The sequence below is a fragment of the Apodemus sylvaticus genome, chromosome 16 (genome assembly GCF_947179515.1).
Source record: "Apodemus sylvaticus chromosome 16, mApoSyl1.1, whole genome shotgun sequence".
NCBI lineage: Eukaryota > Metazoa > Chordata > Mammalia > Rodentia > Muridae > Apodemus > Apodemus sylvaticus.
Window position 1 is genome coordinate 66,944,290 of NC_067487.1, and position 25,478 is coordinate 66,969,767.

Below are 25,478 nucleotides of genomic sequence, written 5' to 3' on the forward strand. Positions count from 1 at the left end.
TGGTTTCTCAATTACCACTGCCCCTGACACCCTTCCCCCCCACCCCCTGTGGATACATTGTTGTAGGGAGTGGTCAGGGTGGGTGGTGCTAGGGTTCCCAGCACTGGGCTTGGAGTTAAACTATCAGTTACCTTATATCAAAATGTTGCAGAAATGATACACTTACACCCAGGAGGAAAACATAAACCTAAAAAGTTGATTGGCTAGACTATAGGAAGCTGTTAAACTCGTAAAGCCTCTTCACAGTATGCTAGGTAACTGCAAGTTACATGGTCCTATTGATGTCAAAGGTCCAGAAAGCATGGCAGTGGTTCCCTAGTTCTGAGCAGAAGAAGGGACATAGTATTTTACTATTTAATAGATGAACAGACAGTGACAGGAGCACCATTAGTCATGAAATGAAACCATAATGCATGAAAAGGTGAATTTCTTGGTGGAAAAGAAAACCTTTAACAGTTGATTACCACAGGGGTATTTATGTGAGAAGACTCTGCTATTTTCTCAACACTACATATCAATTCAGGGACTCTCCTGTAGTGAAAGTGTCACCTGAACAAATATGTGACCCCGTATTTTCCTGTTCTGTGAGCAGCCTTTTTTATCATCCGTGGGGTTCAGCACATAATCTGTGGGCACCTAACTCTTCACTACCCAGGCTCTCAGGATTTAGAAGGCGTATCAGGGCGCTGGAGCCCCTAGTAAGGAAGCGCTCACGGTGGTGGTGGTGGTGGGTGTCTATGCAGTCCGGATGCTAATCTCCCAGCCTATCCTCCTTCTCCAGAAGGAGCACATTGGTTACTTAATGTGGCACTTTGTGCTTTACACTGTGAAGATCTGTAGCTAACTGGCTAGCTATTTTTTTCAAGAAATATCATCTATGAAATACATTCCTAGTCTCTGTCTCTCTCTGCACCCAAAAAAAGAAAAATTCATCAAACTACCCTTGGAATGCAGTTTCTAAGACATCTAAAAGGCACTCTTGGCCGTTTTAACATACTTGCAGTTGTCTAGGGACAACTCCAAAAGGAAACCTGTGTTCTCTAATAGTCACTTTGTATTCCTCCAAGCCTCCAGGTCTAGGTGTTCATAGGAATGGAACCATGAAATATAGAGTCTTTTCTGACAGCTTCTTTTCCTGAACATAATGTATTGAAGGTTCATACATGTTGTGGTATGGGTCAAAACTTTTCTCCTTTGGTGTGTGTGTTTGTGTGTGTGTGTGTGTATGTGTGGTATGTATGAGAATACAAATGTATGCAATGTGTACAAGTACCTACGTGTGTAGGTTTGTGTGCACATGAGTGCATGTGTTTGTGGAAGCCAAAGAACAACATTAGATATTTTACCTTGGGAGCCACCATCACGTTGTTTTTGAGACTGAGTCTTGATAGCCTAGAACTCACTGATTTTCCAGGTTGGCTGGCCTGAAGGTTGCAGAGACTTTCTGTGTCAGCATGCACAGCACAGGGGTACTCACCATGTCAGACTTTTAATTTGGGTTCAAAGAGTCAAACACAGGTCCTTGTGCATGTGCAGCCAGGACTTCCTGTTGGTAACTTCCTATTACCTCCCCTGCTCAGCCAGCATCATTTCCTCTTACTGTCAATCAGCACTGGGTTGTGTGTTGGGTTGTGTGGCTTTGCTGGCTGCCCGTTCTCAAATGCTGCTGTGAATGTGGATCTTGTGTGCCTTCACAGTGTGCTGGCATCTGTAGGAGTAAGTGCTGCCTGTCACACAGGAACTGCCAAGCTAATTTTTGAAATGGTTGCTCCATTATTATCCGCCGTAGAGAAGGGGAGTCTTCTTTCTGTATCCTTGGCAATGCTCGTCTTCTTGTGTCTGGAAGTGCAGTGCTGTCAGAGCCTTGCGTTTCCCTGACGCCTGATGACGCAAGGCATCACATCCTGTCCTTGTTTGCTGTGCCCATGAAGACCCCAGGCCTGTGCTCTTTAGTTGTGTAGCTGCGTGACTTCTTTATACCCTCTAGACCCCGGGCACATAGCAGATAACGGGTTTGCAACATTTGCCCCCATTTCTCTGCATTTTTTTTGTCTTGATGTCATTTCCAGCATGAATTTTTAAAATTTTGGTGAAGTCCAGTTAGCTTTCATTTTTTTTCTTTGTACTTTGGTGTATAGATAATAAACTTGCTTAACTCAGGATAATGAAGGGTAAGTCTACATTTCCTTCTGTTTTATAGTTTTAATGTGTACACTGGGGCTTTGATTCATTTTGAATTAACTGTTGTATACTATAGAGATACTCATTTCCTATTTAAAACTGCTTTGTTTAAAATATTTAAGAGGGGCTGGAGAGATGGCTCAGCAGTTAAGAGCACTAACTGCACTTCCAGAGGTCCTGAGTTCAACAGCTCACAACCATCTGTAATGGAATCTGATGCCCTCTTCTGGTGTGTCTGTGACAGCGACAGTGTCCTCACATACATTAACTAAGTAACTCTTTTAAAACGTGTTTAAGAGCCAGATGTGGTGGAGCCTGCCCGTAATCGCAGGCTCGGGAGGCTGAGGCAGAGTATCACTGAGAGTCTAGGCCAGCCTGAGCTCCATAGCGAGCGAGTTTCAGGGTAGCTAGCCTGGGCTACAGGGTAAGTATCTGCTTCAACCAGTGGGGCTGGAGATAGCTAAGAACTTCAGCAAGTGCTTGCTGGCTCTTGCCCTGGACCTTGGTTGGATTCCCAGCACCCACATGATCACTTTCAACTCTCTGTAAGTCATTTCTCCGGGTCTGACAGCCTCTTCCCACACATGGGGCACATGCACATAGGGCAGGCAGTACTCCATACATCTAAGATAGGATAGCTCTAAATAAGTAAACATCTCTAAAATGCTTCAGAGGCGTGACGGCAGCTGCCAGACAGGTGGGTGCTGTCTAAACAGTTCCCTGGCTTACTTATTTCCCTAAGAAGTAATTGGTTTGGGTTTTGCTTTATTTTTAGGGATCTTTTCTACTCCCCGCCTCTTCCCCTCTTTTTCTTTTTCTGATGGGGTTGTACTATGATGAGCGGCTGAGACTATAAGTGCTTGTCTGACCTGGCTCTAGAAGTGTGCTCTGTTTGGTGGACGCTCATGTAGTCTAACTCAGTGCTGCTAACTAGAATGTGCATTTGCAATGGTAGCTGATTGTGTGACCCACACGCCTGTAATCCCAGCACCCGGGAAGCAGAGGCAGGTGGATCTCTAAGTTCCAGGGTTAGCCTGGTCTACATAGTGAGTTCCAGGACAGCCAGGGCTACATGAAAAAACTTCTGTGTCAAAAACCAAACCAAACCAAACCAAATTTTGGGAATAACGCAACTCCTTTGTCTCAGTGGCTTCTGCTACCATTGCCCAGTGTATAGTCAGTCCCTGTGCGAGGTTTTGGTTGCAGAGGTAACATGACTCGAGTCAAGTATATGCTCAGATTTTTACCATTGAAAATGAGAGCCTTCTGTGTCAGTCTTTATACTTTGCAGATACTGGTGCACACTGTGACCCATGCATCAGAGATAAAAGCCACCACACTGGCTTGTTTCCTCAAGGATTCTGCCAGACACATTGGTAGTCATTAGATAAAGACCAGTGAGACCACCATATCAACACATCACATCTAGAGTGCTTCGTGTGGGAGGATAAAGCTCAGGAAGAAGCAACACATTTTCAGGAGCAGTATATCTGAGGTGTTTTAGACAATGAAGAATTGAGGAATTGATTACGCTGTATAGTTGCCTCCTTCTTCATATACAGACAGGGAAGTTTAGTCAGACAAGTTTGTAAGTTAACTCAGGAATGACAGAACTTGGAGTAGATCTGTGTCAGGGAGCCCCTGTAACAGGCTTGTTGCCATTGAGTCTACCTTAGCCGTAGATAACAGGAGCAGGAGCACAAAGAGCAGGGGATGTTTGGAGAATGGTGGGCAGTCCACAGAAGCAATAAGTACTGATTGCTTCACAGTAGTCTCAGATTTTAGCCAAACTTTCAGTTTCCATTAGGAATGTGGAACAGTTTTTTGTTAATTTGGGACATTGTTATTAACTGACTTTGAGTTATCTTGGCTTTTGCTCACTGCCAGGTATGGGGTGTATGATCAAAGAATCTGATGGGCACCAGTACTGATGGCAGTTACGGGAAATACTAAAATAGATGCCACTCACGCTATGCCTGCAGGCCCTGTTGGGCTGGCTGGCCAGGCACTGGCGGGCATGGCCGACCTGTTCTCATCTCGTGGAGACTCTCTAACTCTGATTCTGAAATCTTCCACCCAGCTCGCTAAGTTCCCATTGGCACATCGTTACCTTACCAACCCCATGCTTCAAAATTCCCTTGGCCTTTTGGGGTGCACTTCTTGCAAACCCCGTCTGTGCCACTGTACCTTTCCCTCTGGAATCTAGTTGAACTATAGCGTGAAGAAAAACATGATACGAACTTAGTTCAGAATCAAGGGTAACTCAATCGCTGGGTGCATCAACTAGAATCCTAATCCTGTATGCCATATTAAATCTAATCCTGGAGATTCACCATCTAAACCAGGGGTCCCTAGTAGCTACATCTTGTTCTCCCTATGTCCCGTCCCCCCTCCCTTTCTCCTGCCTCTTCTCTTCTTTCCTACCCAGAAGTCCCGCCTACTCACCCAGTGATTGGTTTCTTTATTCATTAGAGGAAGGTTCACAAAAAGTCACCTGAGTAAGTGACTCATTCCTCAGTCCAGACAGCTCCTCCTGGGAAATTGGAATTAACATCAAAATACAAACAGTACCAGGGCCATCCACAATGGGCGGTGTATCAACTCTCTGTCCCTTAGCAGTCATTTCTGTCATTTCTGTAAATGGGAAGCTTTGCTCATCTTTGTCACTTCTATCCCTTAAGTAAAATTTCAGTTTCTATTATTTAAAAATGTTCACATGCCTGAAGTTTTCCAAATTCCTATCAATCAAATCTGTAGGCATGGTGTGAACAGGCTTGTACATCGAAAAGCTCATGTGGGCTCCTCCTGAAGACAAGCTCTGAGAGTGGGAGAGTTAAGAGTGGAGAGAGAGGAGGCTCTTCCTGTTAGCAGTGAGACAGACGAACTGGAGCCTGATTGGGGGTTGTGGGGCTATCACGAGGTATAGTCTGAAAGATGGGAGCAAGCAGCATGGTGGCTGCAGTGTGTGCTTCTCTTAGCTCCTTTCTCTTTGTCAAATTGTTAGAAAAATTTGAACTTCAAGGGATATTAACAAGGGAGAATACAAAAGACTATAGAGTGTATTTGTTTTCTCTTCCTCTTTTAGTTTCTAAATTAGCAGGGTAGGGGGTGGGGGTGGCAGTGGGGGTGTGAAACTAGCAATGATTTGCAGCAATTGTAGATCACGACAGCACACACGTGGCCAATACTTGTGCTTATTAAAGTCTGTCATAGCAGATTTTATATAAATACACTTATCGAAGTTAACTTTTTACGTAGAGTTTAATGAAATGCAAAATGGCAAAAACATATTGTTCTCTCTGTTCTCTAAAAGAGAAACTTCCTCAGGTGATGAGTTTATTATTAAGACTCTTAGGAGAGGGAAGGGAGCTCAATATAGTCCTCTGTAACTGTAAAGTCATAGCTGCCACTGGGGAGCCACTCCCTGCTCTTCTAGAGGAGGACCTGGGTTTGGTCCCCAACACACAGGGTGGCATCCCCTCAGTCCAACTCCAGTTCCAGGGGATCTGATGTCCTTTTCAGGCCTCTGTAGGCAGCAGGCCACAGGTGGTGCATGTAGAAACAGGCCAACACACCATATAGTAATAATATCAGCAACACCAACAACAATAATAAAAAACAGCCTCTGATGGGGGAAGGAGTAAGATGCTACCCAAGCCCTCCTCGGTGCCCTCCCTGAAGCAGGGCAAGCCACTGCAGTGAGCTCGATGGGTAGAAAACATAACAGTAGAGCTGCCTTGATGAATTCAAGCTGAGATTGAAGGCCCCTCTCGTTTCCTCCCCTCCCTCTGCCTCCCACTTTCCCTTCCACTCTCAGGCGGAATTAGTTCTGAACTACTGGCTTCTGAGAGTGGTCATTGCTCTCCAGTCAGAGCGATGGGCGCTGTGGATCTTCCTTCCCCTTCTCTGATGAGTCATCGGCAACTTTGTCTAGCTGTCATTCCCCAGAGGTCCATCTGCTGCTCTCTGCTCCCTTTCTGGTCAAGTTAAGATTTATTTATATTAGTTTTTAGCTGTGTGTGTGTGTGTGTGTGTATGTGTGTCTGGGTGTGGGCAAGTGGTTGTGAGCTGCTTAGTGTGGGTGCTGGGAACCGAGCTCAAGTTCTCTGGAAAAGCAGTACGTGCTCTTGACCATGGAACCATTGCTCTAGCTCTATAAAAATATTAAAAACTAAAAGTTCCCTTCACACCCAGTTGTGTTTGGTTGTGTAGAAGATTTATTTATATGTGTGTGTATGAATGTTTGCATGTCTGTAAGTGCCTCTTGTGCATACTTGGTGCCCAGGGAGGCCGGAAGAGAGCATTGGATCCTCTGGAACTGGAGTTAGGATAGTTGTGGTGGTGAGCTGTCACGTGGGGGGCGGCGCTGTGAACCAGACCTGGGTCTCTGCGGGAGCAGCCTGTTCCCTTAGCCCTGAAGCCAGCCCTGTTACACCCCACCCTCCTGCTCAGCCGGACCACCCATGGTGACTTTATTATGAGAACACCTTGCCTTTGACCAGCATCCACTTTTGCTGTTCCTTACTTATTGACGTGTCTGTGGTTCCTATTTGGTCTCCTTAAGAAATAGGATCTAGTTAGATTGGTGAGCGATTATCCAATCTAGACTCTCTTCTGTTGGGCCTCCCAAGTACCCTCACTTCTAGTCCTAAATGTTTCATTTGACTGGGAAGAGACTGCCTCATCTGTCCTCACGTCCTAAGCTAATAGGACCACACACCAAGGTTGACAAAGAATTACTTCTGGAAGTTTCCCTCAGAGGTGGTTGCAGGTGATTTGGCCATTTCCCCTAAGACATGCAGTATTTTATAAAATTGTCAGTAAATAAGGGGGAGCTTTTATTTCGTTATCCTTGTTGGTGATAGTAATAGCCACAGTTGTCACTGAGTACTTTTCATTGCAAGTATGTGTTAGCATGTATTAGCATGTAGCAACTGTGAGCAGTGTGATTCCTTTTACAGGTGAAAACCCAAGGGACAGTAAGTAAAGTGTGTTCCTTGTTCCTATTTTCTAAGTGGAATCAACAGTCAGCGAGTGTTCCAGACAATGAGGCACAGTCCATAGCATGACATGCTGGTCTACAGCGGGGCAAAGGGACCATCAGATCTCCTTAGTAGTTGTGAGGAAGGGCTCAGCTGGTCGGTGTCATGAACAGGTCTGGAGTCCTTCAGTAGTGCTCTTGCCTGCTAGGGAACAGTTCTCAAGTTTTGAAGTGGTAACAGGTCTTGTGTTAGACACACACTTCATGGCTGTGTGTGGTGTCACTCAGCAGTGGTGACCCACAGAGACAAGAAGCAGTGTATGGCCCTGTCAGCCAGGTGGATTGTCTGCTGAGTCAGCCTCCACTCTGACAACTGAGGAGGATGGACTCTGTTAGACTAGTCTTCCGGTGATACAGGACACTAAGAAAAGCCCTAACCAATGCCTGTTTTAGGAAAAGTGATTGCTTTGGAGAGTGGGAGGGATTCTAATGGAGGATAAGCACCCTAGGCGAGCATTGAAAATACAGTGAAGGTACACTGTCCTGAGAGCAAAGATTCTGAGATTAAAACCATCAAAAGCTAATTTTATTAGATGTAAAATTCATTGACTGGCAGAAACTTCCATTTTCATATTGCATCTTGGTTTTTAAATGAAATAACTTCAGTTATTTCATTTAAAAAATGGAATAACTGAATAGTCTTGGCTCTGCTGCCGTGCTTAGGAAATGCCTTTCGGTTTTGTGTGTGTGTGTGTGTGTGTGTGTGAGAGAGAGAGAGAGAGAGAGAGAGAGAGAAAGAGAGAATGTGTGTGTGAGTGTGTGTGTGTTTGAGTGTGTGTGGGGGTGAGTGAGTGTGTATGTGTGAGTGAGTAGTGTGTGTTTGTGAATGTGTGTGTGTGTGTGTGTATGTTCTGAGGACTACGATATTTGGAGGTTAGTAAGCATCGGAAGTCAATAAGATAGTCCTGTCCTAGAGTTCCTTTTTAGGAATCAGTTCCCCAGTCTCCATCCATGACTGATGTAGAGTGGGCTCACTAGTTTGGCTTTTATGGATAACAACTTTTCGAGATGGTTTGTTCCTGTGTATGCTGATGTTTCAGATCCAGTGACACAGGTGAAGTATGTTGTCAGTGGAAACAGTTTTATTTTCTTTACGTTAAAAGGAAAGCATTTTCTTTCCCTTGAGTATTGGGGCTCCTAATCAGCAGTGCTGAAGTCTGTACGCAAAGTTGTTTTTAAATACAGGGTTTTACGTGTGGCTGTGGCTGACCAGAACTGGCTGTGTTAGGCACAGGGGACCCTGAACTCAGAGACCATCTGCTTTAGGAGTGCTGGGATTAAAGGCATGCTCTACTCTGACCACCATCTGTTCTTGATCCAGTTTCTGAGGAGGCTGTGTGGGCACTGGGAGTCACGTTAGCAGGTGCTGGCTACACAGCAGGCAGTAAAAGATTGTTACATAAAGCTTCAGATTAATCCGAATCTCCACACTCCTCACAGTGATTACATTTGAAGTTGGACAACATATCTGTAATCAGTCTCTGGAACTCAGGCACCTGAGGGCAAGAGGCCTCAAACCTAAGTCTGAGGGCAGCTTAGGTTGGCTACTTAGTGCTTGATGAGGAAACAAACAAAATTTCAAAAAAAGTAACCAGACAAGTTGTGTGGTAATTCAGAGCTGTGAGTTCTTTCCTTTTAAAAGCGAGTCTCCTCTCACACGCTGCTGCTCTGTCAGTAAATACTTCATTAGGGAAGGTTCCAAAGAGGCTGGGCGAGTGTGCGTGAGACAGTTAACTTTGACCTGGATTGTTGTAGAAGGAACGTGTACAGTTTGGTTTCAGTAACTGAAGGTAGAGAATAGAAGGATGCTCTTACAAGAGTCTCTTTGATATAAGATATGCGTTTATTTATATACTTAATTTTTCTTTTTAGGAGTGTAAGGTGAATTTTGTGTTGAAAAAACTGAGTGTGTACATTTGAAAAATCAAAGCTGGATGCCATTGTACTCCGGTGGCACTGGAGAAACACTGGTGGCTGCAGAAATGCTGGGTGAGAAGGCCAGGCAGTGTGGTGCCGCTCACCAGCCCTCGGGAGGCAGAGCCAGGCTGACCTGCTTAGTGATGTAGGCTACCTAGGGCTGCCCAGTGAGAGTCTGGCTCCAAACAGGGTCTGCCTCTTTCTGAGGCACATTTTGCCTTTGTACTTTTGTTTTTCAACTGATTTTGTTACTTGATAATAATAAGTATTTCATGTCTCCAAAATCAAAGCTATGAAGGTCTGTGCAGTTTGGTCTAGACTCCGAGGGTCCCTTCCTCTCCGATAGGGCATCACTGATACTAGTTTTTGGGTTATTTTTTCCTTAAAAATATACACAGTCATTCTTCTCTTCTTTCTCAGTCTACATTTTCTGTAGACTCTCCTTTCCTCACCCGTGTCCGGCAGTCTGTATGACCCTTTATACACCTTCAAAGCTGTGTGTGAGTCAGCTGGCCATACCTCAGCCTGTCCGCAGGCCCCGGCTGTGGGCGGACCCGAGTCTCCATCCAGTCTTCTGCTATGATGACTAATATTTAGCTAGTATATCCTTGGGCTGGGCTCCTAGAAGTGCAGCTGTGGCTCAGGATTTCTATTCCTGTTAACCAGGTCTGAGAACCCCTGATTTCTTTGTGGCTTGCTGAGTGTGACTTAGGGAGTGTTTCTGGCTGAGGGAAGTGGCTTTATGTCAGTATAGTTTTAATTAGCCTTCTCTGGTACAAGGGACTAAAATCTTTTCATCTCCATTTTGAAGGATCTTCATAGTTTTACTCCTCTAAGGAAGTGTTTTTGGTTATTACTGTTGAATAATTCCTTTTAGTGTTTCTGTTTAGGAGTTACAATACTTATTGTATTTATACTTATACTTATGGAAAAAGGTATCACTAGGCATGCCTAGTTAAGCAGCAGACCCAGAAGCCTGCTTTGCTTTCCTCTTTACTTTTGAAAGTGTTTAACACTTAAGCTGTACAGAACCACGAGCTGAGCTGTTCCCGCCCCAGTTTGCTGTGCTCTCCTTTGTCTGCCCCGCCCCTTCCTGCTGGTCCTTCTCAGTTTCCCAAAGGCTACTTTTGTTTCATGTGACTTGTATTCTGTGGCCTCTTGTCTTGCCCTTCTGTGATCTCTTTCCCACCTCCTCGGCCTCTTTCTAGTTTCATGAGTTATATATAGGAATATACATAGATGTGTGTATAAATTTAAATCTAGATTTTGTATATGAGAGAAGCACAGGTATTTCTGTGTCTTGCTTATTTTGCTTAACATGGTGATGCTTGTCTTGGTCCATTTTTTTTTCTTTGTGACAGAATTTACCATCACTCTATCTGTTCACCTGTTGGTGGGCGTGTAAGTTGGTTTATAGCTTGTCATTGTGAATAGTACAGCAGTAAAAGAGAACCTGCAGATGTATCTGTGGCATGTTGACCCCGAGCCCCCGTATGTATCTGGGTGTGGTGGGGCTGCTGCCTGGTGGCTCTGTGCTCCATTTTTTTGAGCAGCCTGCACATGGATTTCTGTAGGGCCTGTGCCAGTTTGCATTCTTAGCATCAGAAAATGAGGGTTCCTCATCCTTTCGTCATCCTTGTCAGCATTTACTGACATTTGGTTTTTCTAATAGTGGCCTTGGTGACTGGGGAGCAAGGGACTCTCCAGCAGTTTCAATTGCATCCCTGGTGGTGAAGGATGGTGAAGACTTGCTAAGATACTTCTTGGCCATCTGTATTCCTTCTTTAAAGAACTGTATACAGTTCATTGAGGTCCCATTTATTGAGTGGATGATGGGGGGCGGATTTAATTTTTACTTTAATCCCATCTGATGTAGGTAGCAAAGGTCTCCTTTGGGGTAAAATTATCCCTTCCTTCTGGTAGAGGTTTCCGTGGCTGTGCAAAGCCCTTTTATTTTATACAATCCCTTGTCAGCTCTTCTAATTAATATCTTTTTCAGAGACACTTTGCTTGTGCCTGCATCTTGAAGTGCTTTACATGTGTTTCCCTCTAGTTTCAAAGTTTCAGGTCTCACGATAATTTCTTTAATCTATATTGAATGGAATTGCCCTCTGGGTCAGAGGGCAAGGTGCAGAGGCCATTCAGCTTCCCAGAGTGGCCCTTGTTGCAGCGGCTGGCTTTTTCCAGCGTAGGCTTCTGAACGGCACCGTTGTCAAAAACCAGGTGGCCACAGCTGTGTGGGCTTCTTTCTGGAACCTCCATTGCATAGTTGGTGTCACTGTCCCTTTTGTGAACTCCATAGTTTTTGTTACTGTAGTGTAATTTGAGATATCTCCAACATTGCTTTCTCTGCTTAGGATTCCTATGCTTGTTGGGTCCTCTGTGCTTCCTTAAGACTTTTTAAAGATTGTTTTTTAGTTCTGTGAATGTCACTGGAATTTTGATGGAGATTGCATTGACTGTCTACATCATTTCTGATAATACACTGTTACACTTTTTCCTCTGCTGCCCCACAGCATGGCGGTCTGCCTAGTTGTCTAGTTCTCTTTAGATTCATCTTCATTAAGGAGACCTTCCACCCCTTTGCTGAGGTTTATTCCTAGGTGTTTTATGTTTTTGAAGCCATTGCAAATGAGATTTTTATTAGGATTATTTGCTTAGTTTTCACACCAGAAACTGTGCTTCTGGTCATAGAACAGCTATGATTCTGATATCTTGTTGTATTGCTAGAATGTTTATCAAGTTTAAGACTCTAGTGCAGCCCTGTGGGCCCTTTAAGTAGAGAACAGTGTTGTCTATGGTACAGATGCTCTAGAGTTCTTATATTCAACCTGTCTTATTCTTTTGGCTAAAACCAATATAATTGAACCTTGTTTTATAAGTTTTATTATTTATGGGTGTGTGCATATGCATGTGCCTGAACTGTGTTGTGGAAGTCAAAGGATACTTTTGGTTTTCTCCTTCTCCCTTTGTGGGATTTCCAGGGATCAAACACAGGCTGCCGAGTGCCTTTATTCACTGAGCCATCTCATCTACCTGGATCTGTTTTTAATGGAATCAGGCCTCCTTTGCATATTTATGATTTCTAAATGAGGTTATCATTAAGAGGGGTTTAGTCACAGGGTTGCTGGCTTACATGACTGACTCATTCCTATGCCCCTTTCTTCATCCATTCCTCTAAAGAGATTGGTACTTCGCTGTCCAGTCTTCCCTGAGGAAGATTGCCTTTGCCTTCTGGGTATATATAGCATTTCTATACACAGTGGTAGTTTGGTTATTATAACTTGCTTCAGTTTGTACTGTCTTGATATGTTCTTCTCTCTGGTTTTAGTTAGGGTTTTACTGCTGTAACAGATACCATGACCAAGGCAACTCTTATAAGGACAACATTTAATTGGGGCTAGCTTACAGATTCAGAGGTTCAGTCCATTATCATTAAGGTAGGGACATGGCAGCATCCAGGCAGGCAAGGGGCAGGAAGACCTGAGAGTTCTACATCTTCATCTGAAGGCTACTAGCAGAATACTGACATCCAGGCAGCTAGGATGAGTGTCTTATAGCTCACATCCACAGTGACACACCTACTCCAACAGGGCCACAACAGCTGAAAGTGTCACTCCCTGGGCAGAGCATATACAAGCCATCACTCCACTCCCTGCCCCATAGATTTGTTTAAACATATGAGTCTATGGGGGCCACACCTAAACATAGAATAATGCAAAATACATTTAGTCTAACTTCAAAAGCCCCCAGAGTCTATAGTAGTCTCAACAATAAAAAAAAAAATCCAAAGTTCAAAGTCTCTTCTGAGATTCATCCACTCACTTAATTGTAATCCCAAAAGCAAGACAGGAAATGAGCTGGGAAAATATCAAACTCTGTTCCATGTCTGATGTCAAAGCAGTCTTCAGCTCTCCAACTCCTTTTTACATCTCTGTTGACTGCAACAAACTTCTTTCTCCTGGGTGGTTCAGCTCCCTGTTAGCAGCTTTCCTCAGCAGATAGCCCATGGCTCTGGCATCTCAAACATCTTGGGGTCTCCAAGGTAACTTCAATGTTAGAGCTTCTTGTTTGAATGTCTGGGATCTACACATGATCTTCTGGGCTCCTCCAAAGGAATGACATCACTGCTCTAGCTCTGCCCTTGGTAGTGTAAGACTCTGTCGAGCCTTAGCTTACCAGTGACCTCTTGAGTGAACAGCACAGAGTTGGAAATCAATGCAAAAAGCAAGAAGAATTTTTTGTTCCAACATGTTGGGGTCGCCCTGCACATGGAGAGAAAGAACGACCATGCACAGCCCATCCAGTGAGCCTTTATACAGTTCTCAGGACAACCACCATTAGGCACAATGTGATTGGCAGAACAATGTGACTTTTAAACTGATTGGTCTCCAGGGAATGAGGTAGGTGGCCAACTGTTGGTTCTGGGAAGGTGGCCAGGTTGGTCCCTGTGGTCTAAGGAATTTAATCTAGCCCCTCCCTTCCAGAGGGGAGAGGTCTGGTGGAATTTTCCAAAGTTTTTGAGCTGACCTCTTCATTAGCATTCTAAGCTCAGGTTGATCCACTCCACTGCTGCTGCTGTTCTTGGAGGTCATCCCATGGTACTGGCAACTCCAATATGCTGGAGTCTTCTACTGCATCGAGGCTTCACCTATAGCCTCTCATAGGCTCTCTTCATGGTGCCAAGCCTCCAACTCCTTTGCACGACCCCTTCACTCCTGGGCCATCAACTGCAACTGAGGCTACACCTTCACTAATGGCCTTCCATGGCTTCTCATAGTGTCAAGCCTCAGCTGCTTTTCATGACCTCGTCATGCCTTCAAAACCAGTACCACCTGGGTGATTCTTACACATTACCAAGTGCAGCTGCAGCGTGAGATACAATCTTGGCTATCTCTGGCACACAGCTTCTTTGTGCCCTCATTTCCCAGAAGATTTCACCTTAATGATGCTGGTCTCTTCTTAATCACCACTGCTGGTGGTGGCGGCACATGCCTGTAATCCCAGTACTCTGGGAGGCAGAGGCAGGTGGGTTTCTGAGTCCGAGGCCAGCCTGATCTATAGAGTGAGTTCCAGGACAGCCAGGGCTACACAGAGAAACCCTGTCTCGAACAAAACCAAATCCAAAAAACCGGAAAAAAAAATCACCACTAATTTCTAAGCTCCAGTTAACCAGCATAGTCTATCACCAGCTTTCTGTTTCCAGCTTCCTCATGGCCTAAGCCTGGCTGTCCTAGAACTTGCTCTGCAGAATTGCCTAGAACTCAGAGATTTGCATGGCTTTGTCTCCTGGGACTAAAGTGTGTACCACCATGCCTGGAACTAAATTTAGCTGCGTAGGATCTTGTCCCATTGTCCCACTCCCTTAATTTATCGCCTTGAACATAGGGTTCAGCTCCGTTCTACTTCCTGATGCCCCTGTAATACTTGAACCATGCATTTTATATTTTTCCTCTCTCAGCTTGCTGTGCTTGTTTAAAGCACTCTGTATGAGACTTAGCCAGAGAACAGAGCCTCTGCTGGGCTTTTTTGAGACTTCCTTTATCAATGCAATTAATATAAATCTCTTTACCTTAGCCTCAGGTGGACTATTTAGGAAAGGGCAAAAAACAGCCACATTCTTCACCCAAATACCATAAGAACAGTCTCTCAGCAACCTATTAAAATTCTCTGAAACCTCCAGAGCCAGGCTTCCACAGTTCAAGTCATCCTCAGCAACAAAGTCTTCCATATTCCCACTAGGGTAGCCTATTAAGCCCCATTTAAAGCATTCCACTGCTTTCCAAAGTCCCAAAATCCACATTGCTCTAAACAAAAGCATGGCCAATACCTACTCCTGGTACCAACTTCTGTCTTAGGGTTTTGCTGCTATGAACAAACACCATGACCAAGGCAAGTCTTATAAAGGACAACATTTAATTGGGGCTGGCTTACAGGTTCAGAGGTTCAGTCCATTATCATCAAGGCAGGAGCATGGCAGCAATCAGATAGGCATGGTGTAGAAGTAGCTGAGAGTTCTACATCTTCATGTGAAGGCTAATGGCAGAATACTGACTCCCAGGCAGCTGGGATGAGGGTCTTAAAGCCATACCCACAGTGATATACCTACTCCAACAAGGCCACACCCACTCCAACAGGGCCACACCTTTTTTTTCCCAAAGAAGCCCCGTTTTTATTGCAGAGAGCACACAAAGCTCTTTCTGGGATAAGTCCTGTTCCCCTCTCCAGGGTGACAAATTTCCTGTCCTATCTGTACTTCCCATGCCGGTTAAAAGTGTTTGTAGAAATAGCTGATGCGCTTGTTAAGGTTGTGCAGGTCCTTGATGAACATACTGTTTCCCACCATTTTCATCTTTTGGATACAATGCTGCAATTCATTCCCTCTCCAGCCTTGAAGCCATACTGGGCTCTTGATCAGTTCTTTTGGATGCTTTTGGAAATTCCCCAGGATTCCAGTGTTGTCCTATACACCAAACAGAGCCCTCTTCTCGGTCCAGCAATCAACCACTCTGGGAGGTGGAAGAATGATCCTTACATGGGCTGACAGTGGAACCCAGAGAGAAGCTTCTGTCCTCGGCATCTGGCCCCACAGCCTCCTACCTGCTGCCCAAGGGACACTCCCTGCTGTCACTCTAGCCTGTCCACCTCAGTAGGGACAGCAAGCCAGCTTGAAAAAATGGGAGCAGGTGTGAATTCCAAAGACAAGACATAGACTGCAGTCCCAGGCGGGACTCAGTATGAGAAGCCATTTAGGGCCTTACCTAGGGAAGGGCTACACCTTCTAACAGTGCCTCTCACTCCCTGGGCAGAGCATATACAAACCATCACATCTCTTCATCAGTTTTTAAAAGGTGGCTTTGCTATCTGAAGCTGTCTTGAGTGGTATTTGTTTCCTTTGGAGTGAAGTATGTGCCCCTTGCTTCTGTGGTTATTTGAGTTGCACATTGAGATCTGATGTGTTTGCCTTTGTCCATGTGTTGATGTTTTCTCCTTAAAGCTTGTTTTGTTTTATTTTGTTTTATTTTAGTTAAGTTTACATTCAGATGCTGAGGTCTGAACTATTGTTGTGCAGAGTAGGCAAGGGCACCCCCACTGAGTTGCCCCTAAACCCCTTTTCCTCTTTACTATGGCTTCCTTTGTAGTTTCAACTTCCTGACTGTGAGATGTCTGCAGGCATTCTTCTCTTGTGGTTGGTTGGTTGGTTGGTTTGTGGTTGTTTTTTTTTTTTTTTTTTTTTTTTTTTGAGAGCTGATTTCCTCCTCTAAATTTGGTAAAGTTTTTGGAATGATTTCTTGTGATAGATCACTTAAACCTTTAAATGTTAAACTTTTCATCTTTTTGGTTCTTGAGCCAGGCTGGTCTTTCCCCACAGCTGTGTGGTGCCTGCAGCAGCTGGTCCTTTTCTGGGGGCGGTGGGGCAGGGGCGATGCCAAGGTGAGGTGACTGAGAGATGGCAAGGCTGGAGAAATAGGCAGGGGCTGGGCTGGTGCTCAGAAGCCTTACATATTTTATCTGAGATATTTGAATTTAGTCTTAAAGTTGCTAGGGAGACTTAAAAAATTTGTAATGTGTGAGGGGTGGAAGAAGGAGTCCTCAAAATCAACTTTGCATCTTCAGAAGCCGGCTGTGAGGAAAATGGACTGGAGTTGTACTTGGCAGGGCCGTAGGTCCCATAGGAGCTGCATGACGGGAGAACTTGTTAGAAACACAGATTTTCTTTTACCTATTTAAAATTATCTTTTTGTGTGTGCATTGGTGTTTTGCCTGTGTGTATATCTGTGTGAGGGTATCAGACTCCTGGAACTGAAGTTACAGGCAGTTTCAAACTGCCTGTGTGCTGGGAATTGAACCTGAGTCCTCTGGAAGAGGACTGGGTTGGGGTGGAGTAGTCGGTTTCATTTGTTACATAAACCAGTGGTTGAAAGATGATGAACTTCATTTCATGCAAAGTCTGTAGTTGGTTTTATTTGGCATGTTCATTATATTTGTGTTTGACACTCAAAATTGAAGAAAATAAAATAGAATTTTGTAATTTAGTAATTTTTATAGGAAACCTTAATATTTAAAGATTTGAAAGGCTAGGAAAGTGTGCTAATGTATTTGGAAGGGGGGGGAGCCTAGGCCAAGTAGAAAAATAAACTACAGACAATTAGTGATACTGGCATAGAGAAAAGTCAGAGGAATGGTCTAGATGTTGGCTGTATATGAAGTTGATTTCTAATGTATTTAATCTGAAGTTGGGAAAACTGTTGGATGTACTATTTTTAAAATGAGGACCATCCTACTTGTAGAGAAAGTGCTATGGGGGGGGGTCAGTAGAGAAAGCGCTATGGGGGGTCAGTAGAGAAAGCGCTATGGGGGGGTCAGTAGAGAAAGCACTATGCCGGTCAGTAACTGCTGAGAGTGAAACCTTTCTTCAGTGATGAGCTTCCCGGGAGGTTAACTGACCTCAGGTGGTCAGCCTTGGATACACAAACACATGAACACATGCACTCTATAGGTTATGTATCCCAAGGACCAGCCTCGCCTTGGAGAGGGTTTATGAAAGAAGGCGTGTCTGGAGTGGCTAAAAGAACCCCAAATCAAATATCACTGATCCAAGCTGACCACCTGTGTTCTGCCTGCCTGAGATGGCTCCCTAGATTGCTCTCTATAGAGAGCTCTTTAGATTCCTCCCTCCCCCTCCCCATTACCCCTCCTCTCCCCTTCCCTCTCCCCCTCCCCTCCCCTTCCTTCTCACCCTCCTCTTCCCTTCCCTCTCCCCCTTCCCCTCTCCCTCTCTTTCTCTTTCTCTCTGTTCTGCTCTGCTCTAGACAGCATTTTTTTTTTTCTATTCTAAAAAACTGTGGTTGAGACAGCTAGCTTTCTGTTCGAGACTGCTCTCTAGTTGAGACAGCTCTCTCTGCTAGTAAAATTCTACAAGTTCTCTGCATGGCTCATGGGTTTTCTGACTGAAGACTGAAAAGGTGCTATAAAAAATTCAAGTCAGAAATTGAGTTAGGAAAATTCTAAAAGTAATCCTTGCATTTTCCAATGAAAATCAGAATGCCAGAAAAAATTCTAACTAAGCTCTGTTTGTTCTTCAGACAGTCTTCTCTGGGTAGCTGCTAGAAAACATTCTAAGGGAGCTCTGTCAGCTCTCTAAGCAATTCTTGGGATTTCTGACCCAGGACCCAGGTCAGAAATCCTATTTTAAAAAAATTCTAAAGTGCTGCATTCCCTTTCCATGGACTTTCTACTAAAATTAAAAAAAAAAATCCTATTAAAAATTAAAGAGATCTCTAGACTGTTCAGCTTTCGCTAGAAAAACATTCTAGAAAAAAATTCTAGAAAAAAAATCTTTCTGCTGGCTCATCTCATGCAGACCCAAAGCCCAGTTTTGTTTTTTATTCACATATCAACTCAGTTATTTATTCCAGGTTCCCTCTTAACTATCCCACAAGTTGCCAGGACTTTAGCTCCTTGACTCTTAAGAAAATAAATAAATAAAAAGGACTGCAAGTGCATTTTTTTTTAACATTGCAAAAAAAAAAAAAAAAAAAAAAAGGTTCAGTGATCTGCCCTCTTTGTAAACTTAGCTGGGTGGGGCCCCCTGTTCTGAGATTGCCATTCTGACCACACCTGGACCTAAATTAGCTCTGTTCCAGGCTGTCCTTAAATTCTGGAATCCAGCTACTTTTGTAAGCTTAAAAAAAAAAAAACACTTGGCTGGGTGGGATCCTGCCCTGCAATCCCCACTCCCCAAATCTCTTTATTACCTTCCTTAGCATCTTTCTGATGAGCTGGCTCATAATGCAGTTGCCTCTGTTCTTGTAGATCTGTGAAGATCCTTATACAATTCATATTACATTCTTATATTTTTGCATAATTGAGAAATTATATATTTTCAGACTCATGTTTTTAGAGTTCTTTTCCACAGCCTCAAGGATTGTCCTAAAGATCCCAGTATTTACCATTTTACTGAGACATTAACCACACCTTTGCCTCCCAGTTTCATGCTGTCTCTGATTGTCATGGAGACATTAACCTTAACTGAAAAAACTTTCCTGGAGGAACATAAACATGATGTGTATTATTATTCAAATAAGCTTTACCCCTAAGCAGCCTTCTATACTCACAGAGGCCCATGCCTCACCAAGGCCATGCTTGATTCAGCAATATATACATATTCATGCATATCTCTCAATATATACCTGTGTGCATGTATATTTACACACACACACACACAGCAACAGTAATTAAAGAAGAGATTATGATTTGGGAGGTAGAACATAGGAGGTTTTAGAGAAAGGGGGTGGGAATGATGTAGATAATTACTCATGTATCAAATTCTCAAAATAATAAACCATTGCAAAAATAAAAAGGAGACCATGAAGCCTGATATGGTGAGTTATGAATCTAATGGCCAACATTCAGGAAGCTGGGGCAGTAGGACCACCAAGGGTTCAAAGCCAGCCTGGGCTATAGAGTGAGACCCTGTGTCATAACTGGGTGAGGGTATGAACTTTATGTTGATCTTACAAATGGTAGGTTTAACCAAAGTGTCCTCGGCAGTCAGCGCCACACAGCAAGTGGGTGGGCCTACTTCAATCTTTATAGACAGACTAGTAGCTGACTTGCATCTAACACATGTTTTATTTGTTGTTCTTTGAGGGTGTGAGGGCTGCAGGTTTAAATATTCCTTTGTTGGAACGTTGAATACATCTGACAGTACTTTCAGTTTGCTTTGGTTTGCTGAGTGACCAAAGGTTCAGATAAAGCAAATAGTATGTGAATATCAAAATTGTGTCTTAATTATTAACTCGTATTTTTTTCTCTTTTAATTCCTTTTCCAGGACCCATCTGTCACACAGGTGACAAGAAATGTGCCACCGGGACTTGATGAATATAATCCTTTCTCCGACTCTAGAACGGTAACATTTATTTTTTGCACTTTTAAATGTTTAAATGGAAGTTAAATAGGGGAAATTTTAATTACTTTTTTTCAGCTGATGGATTAAGTGAATGTAAAACAAGCTGTGTGAATGTGTTGTTTAGAATTCAGCAAGTTAAGATTGTTTTCTTTTATGGGAAGGACCTTGGTGGTAACCAGAAATTACCATGATGGTTCTAGGGAAGTTCCTGGGATTTCCTCTTCCAGTCTGTACATTAAAGTGTTGTATGGACCTCCTCACAATACTTACAGCATTGGGAAATGTTGGTGCTGCCTTTGTGGGAATGTGGGCGATGCTGTCTTAGGATGGGGACTGCCGGTGACATTCATGTGCTTGTCATTTGAGTCACCTGCTGCTGTAGGAGTTTCCTTCTGGAAGCCTACTTGCTCTAGGAAAAAACTTTATTCCTCTCAAAATTCAGTGTTGCTTAGAGGAATGAGAAGAATTCCCCTGATGGGCGCTCTGCGACTCAGTGTGCTCAGTAAGGTGTAAAACACTATGTTCTGCCGTGTGGCAGGGTCATAACCAGTTACAGGTAGGGCTTTTTCTTAAAGCCTTTTTTATAATTTTATTTGATCAAGATTTTAGAACTTTTGAAGTAGCTTTAAAATAATGTTGTCTTCTGAAGCTTTGTCCATATCTTAGACAATTGTATGTACCAGGTCCCTAGGTATAAACAACTGTGACTCTGAAAATATTAGTCACCCCATGGATACTTGAGTTATATATGTGGATTTTCATCATTATAAAGATCCTTAACTGGTGATCACCTCTTCTGGTGAGTATGTTTCATAGTGTAGAAGATCATTTTGAAAGATAATGTAGAATTTCCTTGGGGGTTTTCTCAATGTGTATTTTATTGACTCCTTAGTTCTATAGGAGCTTTGTACAAAGTTGTAATTAAAAACGTAAATATACTTGGTCCCTGTCCTCAGTTCTGGGTATATAGATCCTAAAACATTTGGAATTTGTGGTATGTTAATGAGGTAATTGGTAGCTTTGTGTCCCTAGGTGCTTCAGGGTGTGTGTGTGTGTGTGTGTGTGTGTGTACGTACGTGTACACATGAGCCTGGTGGAGAAGCCGGAAGGAGGCATCCGATTCCTGGGAACTGGAGCTAGGGATGGTTGCTCGGTACCATGCAGGTGTTGGGAACTTAGTCCTCATCTTCTGGAAGCACAGCTGCTGCTCCTTTGCTCAGCCTGCTTTCTTATAGAACCCAGGCGTGGCCCCGCCCACAGTGGGATAGGCCCTCAACCACTAATGTAAAAAATGCCCTACAGCCTTGTCTATAGCCGAATTTTATGGAGTCATTTTCTTGAGGCTCCTTCTCAGAAGACTTTAGCTTATGCCCAGTTGACATAGAACTAGCCAGCACACACCATGTTCTCTTCAGAGATAAATGACTGAGGAGTAGAAGTCCTGGCCTTTGGAAAGATTGTCACCTAAATAGGATTAAAAAAACTTCACATACATTCAAAGAGGATATTCTGGATAAATGAAACCTAAGATGGGAAATTATGATCCTATATGTTGAGTCTCTGCAGTCCCGGAAAGGCTTTCTGGAAGAGCGTCTAGCTAGGCTGTAGTGAGAGTGTCTAACGCTGAGGCTGCTGTTGGCTTTGTGAGCACACACACCACATCAGTGCCAGGAGCACCATCACTGTCAAAGAACCCCATGACGCTCGTGCCGCATCCGTATTTTTTAAGGTGTGTTTTATTTCATGTGTATGGGTGTTTCTGCTTGCATGGGCCCCGTGTGCCCGCAATGTTGGCGGAGGTCAGAAGAGGGCCTTGGCTCCTCCGGGTTCATTGATAAGTGTGAGCTGTCTAGTGGGTGCTGGGCACCAAACCTAGGGCCTTTGCAAGAGCAGCAAGTGCCCTTACTGAGGAATTTGAGTTAGTCTTAAAGGTGCTAGGGAGACTTTTATAAAAATCTGTAATGTGTGAGGGGTGGAAGAAGGAAACCTCAAAATCAACTTTGCATCTTCGGAAGCCGGCTGTGAGGAAAGTGACTGGAGTTGTACTTGACAGCCCCTAAGATTCCTTGACTAATTGAATTAAATGATGTGTCTGACTTTTGTCCAAATACTGTTTTACTTGATTAGTGTATTCAGATTTGTTTTAGAAGGTATTTGTGACATGGACACTTCTAGACTGTTGCATAAGGATGTGATGCGTTACTTTAGGTCAAGCAGGCAGATTCTACAGCAGGATGGCTGAGTGTATAATCTTGCTGAGATTTAAAATGTTAACATTATTTTATTAAAAGTAGGTTTTTCGGGGTTAGGAAGCTGGCTTAGCCTTTAGGAACAACGGCTGCTCTTCCAGAAGACATGGACTCAGTTCCCAACACCTGCATGGTAGTGAACAACCATCTGTAGCTCTAGTTCCCAGGAATTGGATGCCTCCTGCCTTCCATGGGCACCAGGCTCATGGCATGCAAGTGTGTGTACACACACATGCACACACACACACACATACACATACACACACACAGGCAATACACTTGTACACATAAAAAAAATGAATCTTAATGATTTCAATCAAGGCATGATGGTATGTGCCTTTAATACCAGCACTCGGAAGGCAGAGGCTAGTGGATCTTTGTGAGTTCAAGGCCAGCCTGTCCCACTAGGGAGCACAAACGGGCTAGAGCTACATGAGACCCTGTTCTATGAAACCCAGTTCCAATGGATACATCTACAAATCAACTCCCACCTAAGGCTCAGGGAACATTTCAGAAGAAAGACTATGAGATCAGGGAGTTTGCTGTGAAATTATGTCTCCTAGGAATGCAAGAAGCATCATCCAAACAGTCTCACCAGCATGACTGCTTAAACAAGGACAGCAACAGTGACATGCCAAAGTGGGCAGTAGAAAGCTAGGTGGTCTCAACCCTACACAAAGAACTCCAGGCAGCTAAGGAATGCTCAGAGAGGGAGAAGTAGTCTGCCGTAGAGAAGAGCATTCCAACTGGTTATCCAACACCAGATGCTCAGCCCTGCAAACATCATAAATGTAACATTATACAGACGAAGGTGGGGGTAGTTAGGAATATATATGTATAGACATATATGTATGTAACAGCAAGTAATGAAAAAGAGGCTGCCTTAGACTTACTGTTACTGAGATGACACATCATGATTGAAGCAACTTGGGCAGGAAAGGATTTATTTGGCTTCTATGTCCTCATTACTCTTCATCACTGAAGAAAGTTAGGACAGGAACTCGGACAGGGCAGGAACTATACAGAGGTCATGGAGGAGTGCTGCTTGCTGATTTGCTCCCTGTCGTAGTTAGGGTTTTACTGCTGTGAAGAGACTCCATGACCAAGGCAACTCTGATAAAGGGAAACATTTAACTGGGGCTGGCTTACAGGTTCAGAGCTTCAGTCCATTATCACCAAGGTGGGAGCATGGCAGGCAGACATGGTTCTAGCGATGGAGATGAGAGTTCTTCATCTTGATTCCCAGGCATTAGAAGGGGGCCGTGTGCCACACTGGACAAAACTGGAGCACAGGATACCTCAAAGCTTGCCACCATAGGGGCACACTTCCTCCAACATGGCCACAATTCCTAATACACCACTCCCTTTGGGCCCAGCAGTCAAACATATGAATTTATGGGGCCACACCTGTTCAAACCACCATATTCCCCGTGGCTTGCTCAATCTGCTTATAGAATCCAAGACCACCAACCCAAGGATGGTACCACCCACAATGGGCTTGGGCCTTCAGACATCAATTATTTATTAAGAAAATTCTCTTCAGATTTGTCTACAACCTCATCATTTCCCCTTCTTTCTCTTGTCTACAATCTCATCATTCTCCCTTCTCTGTCTGTCTGTCTGTCTGTCTATCATAGGGTTTCTTTGTATAGTCCTGGTACTCAACTCTGTAGACTTGGCTGGTCTCGAATTCAGAGAGATCCGCCTGCCTCCTGAGTTCTGGGATTAAAGATGTGTGCCACCACCTTCCAGGCTGAAACAGTTTTCTTAATTGAAACTTCCTCCTTTCTGATGACCTTAGTTTTTATAAAGTTGTCATAAGCCAGCACTTTGGCCATGACTTTGAAAGAGACCAAGGAAGAGTATATGGGAGGATTTGGAGAGGAAACAGGAGAGGAAATGATGTAGTTATAATGTCAAAAGAAGACTTACGATGTGTAATTTTTTTTGGAAAGAAAACTTCAGGTAGTTAAAGACTATAGAATGAAAAGTTGAATACTTTTATAATTTTTGACTCAGACAGTTATAAATTCAAGAGTTTTCAGCAGAGCCATATAATGTAGACGTGTCCACTGGTGTGGGGGCTCTGAGCACTTGAAGTGGACGGGGTCTGACTTGAGATGTGCTTTAATGAAGCCATCTTGAGTTGTGACGTAGTCTGTGTTGCTTGAGTGTGAGGTGCCTTTTGTCACAGAGACCATGCACAAATATCATGTGCTAGGTGGTCCCCGCTCGACCGTCTGAGTTGCTGGGGCAATGATTTGATCCTTGAGAACTGATCAGGAACACTTCCCTCATCCAGGTAATGGTCTGATAGGTTTTCTTCTGACAGATATTAAAAGGTAAATACTGAGGACACATGGGGCTGGAATGTCGTGCTCTAGATAGAAGTCCTTAGAGACTTAGGGCCTCACTTGCTGCCATGTTTCTGTTCCTTGCAGAGGGTTGGTTTGCCTTCTGCTTTGTTGTACCATGTGCAGTTCTCTCACATATCTATCTATACCTTCCAGCAGAAAGAACCATGAGAAGGAGATAGCCAGGCAGTCATCCTAACCGTAAGGGACATCAATAACTGGCTTGTCTAAGAAAGAACTGTCTCTAACATCCACACAGGCCATGCAGTAGACGGGGCCTGGACCTGCTGTTAGCCCCGCTCTGACTGCTGGACCTGCTGTTAGCCCAGCTCTGACTGCTGGTTAGTGGTAGCTGCAGGCATGCATCTGAGCTCCTTTGGGCTTTGTTCATGTCTCACACAGAGGCAGGGAGGAAAGCATTGAGATAAATAGTTCCTCCTGTCGATGAAGCTTTTAGCTGCAGGACTGACTGTGATTGCATAGAGCAGTTCTTGTTTCTAACACTGCGATGCCCTCTCTCCATTTGACACCTATGTGCCTCTTGTACCTGTCCTTTTCTCTCTGCAGCTCTTGGCCTGGCCTGGCATCCTGGGAGCCTGGTACCTTTCTCCAGAGCCAGTGTTAGTTTCCGACTCCTTTAGTGACACTGTGCTTCTGTTCTCTGAGTGTCCTAGTGGCTAAAAGTACTGATGTTCTTGGGCTCAGATAGCATCCTTTCCTGTATCTAATCAGTGGCCACATCCTCACTCCTTGAAGAGCTTTACCTGTCTGTCTTTTTAGCTGAAACCAAGCTGCCCTCATTGAGAAACCTGCAGCACGGCAC

General features: G+C 44.0%; 1 protein-coding gene across 1 annotated transcript in view; it reads left to right on the forward strand.

Annotated features, from left to right (window-relative positions):
• The window catches only part of Scamp1 (secretory carrier membrane protein 1), an 88,118-nt gene that overhangs the window by 14,780 nt on the left and 47,860 nt on the right, over window positions 1-25,478 (forward strand). Inside the window, exon 2 of the mRNA XM_052159717.1 lies at window positions 19,975-20,052. Within this exon, the coding sequence (XP_052015677.1) occupies window positions 19,975-20,052 (78 nt within the window). The remainder of the gene's footprint in view (window positions 1-19,974; window positions 20,053-25,478) is intronic.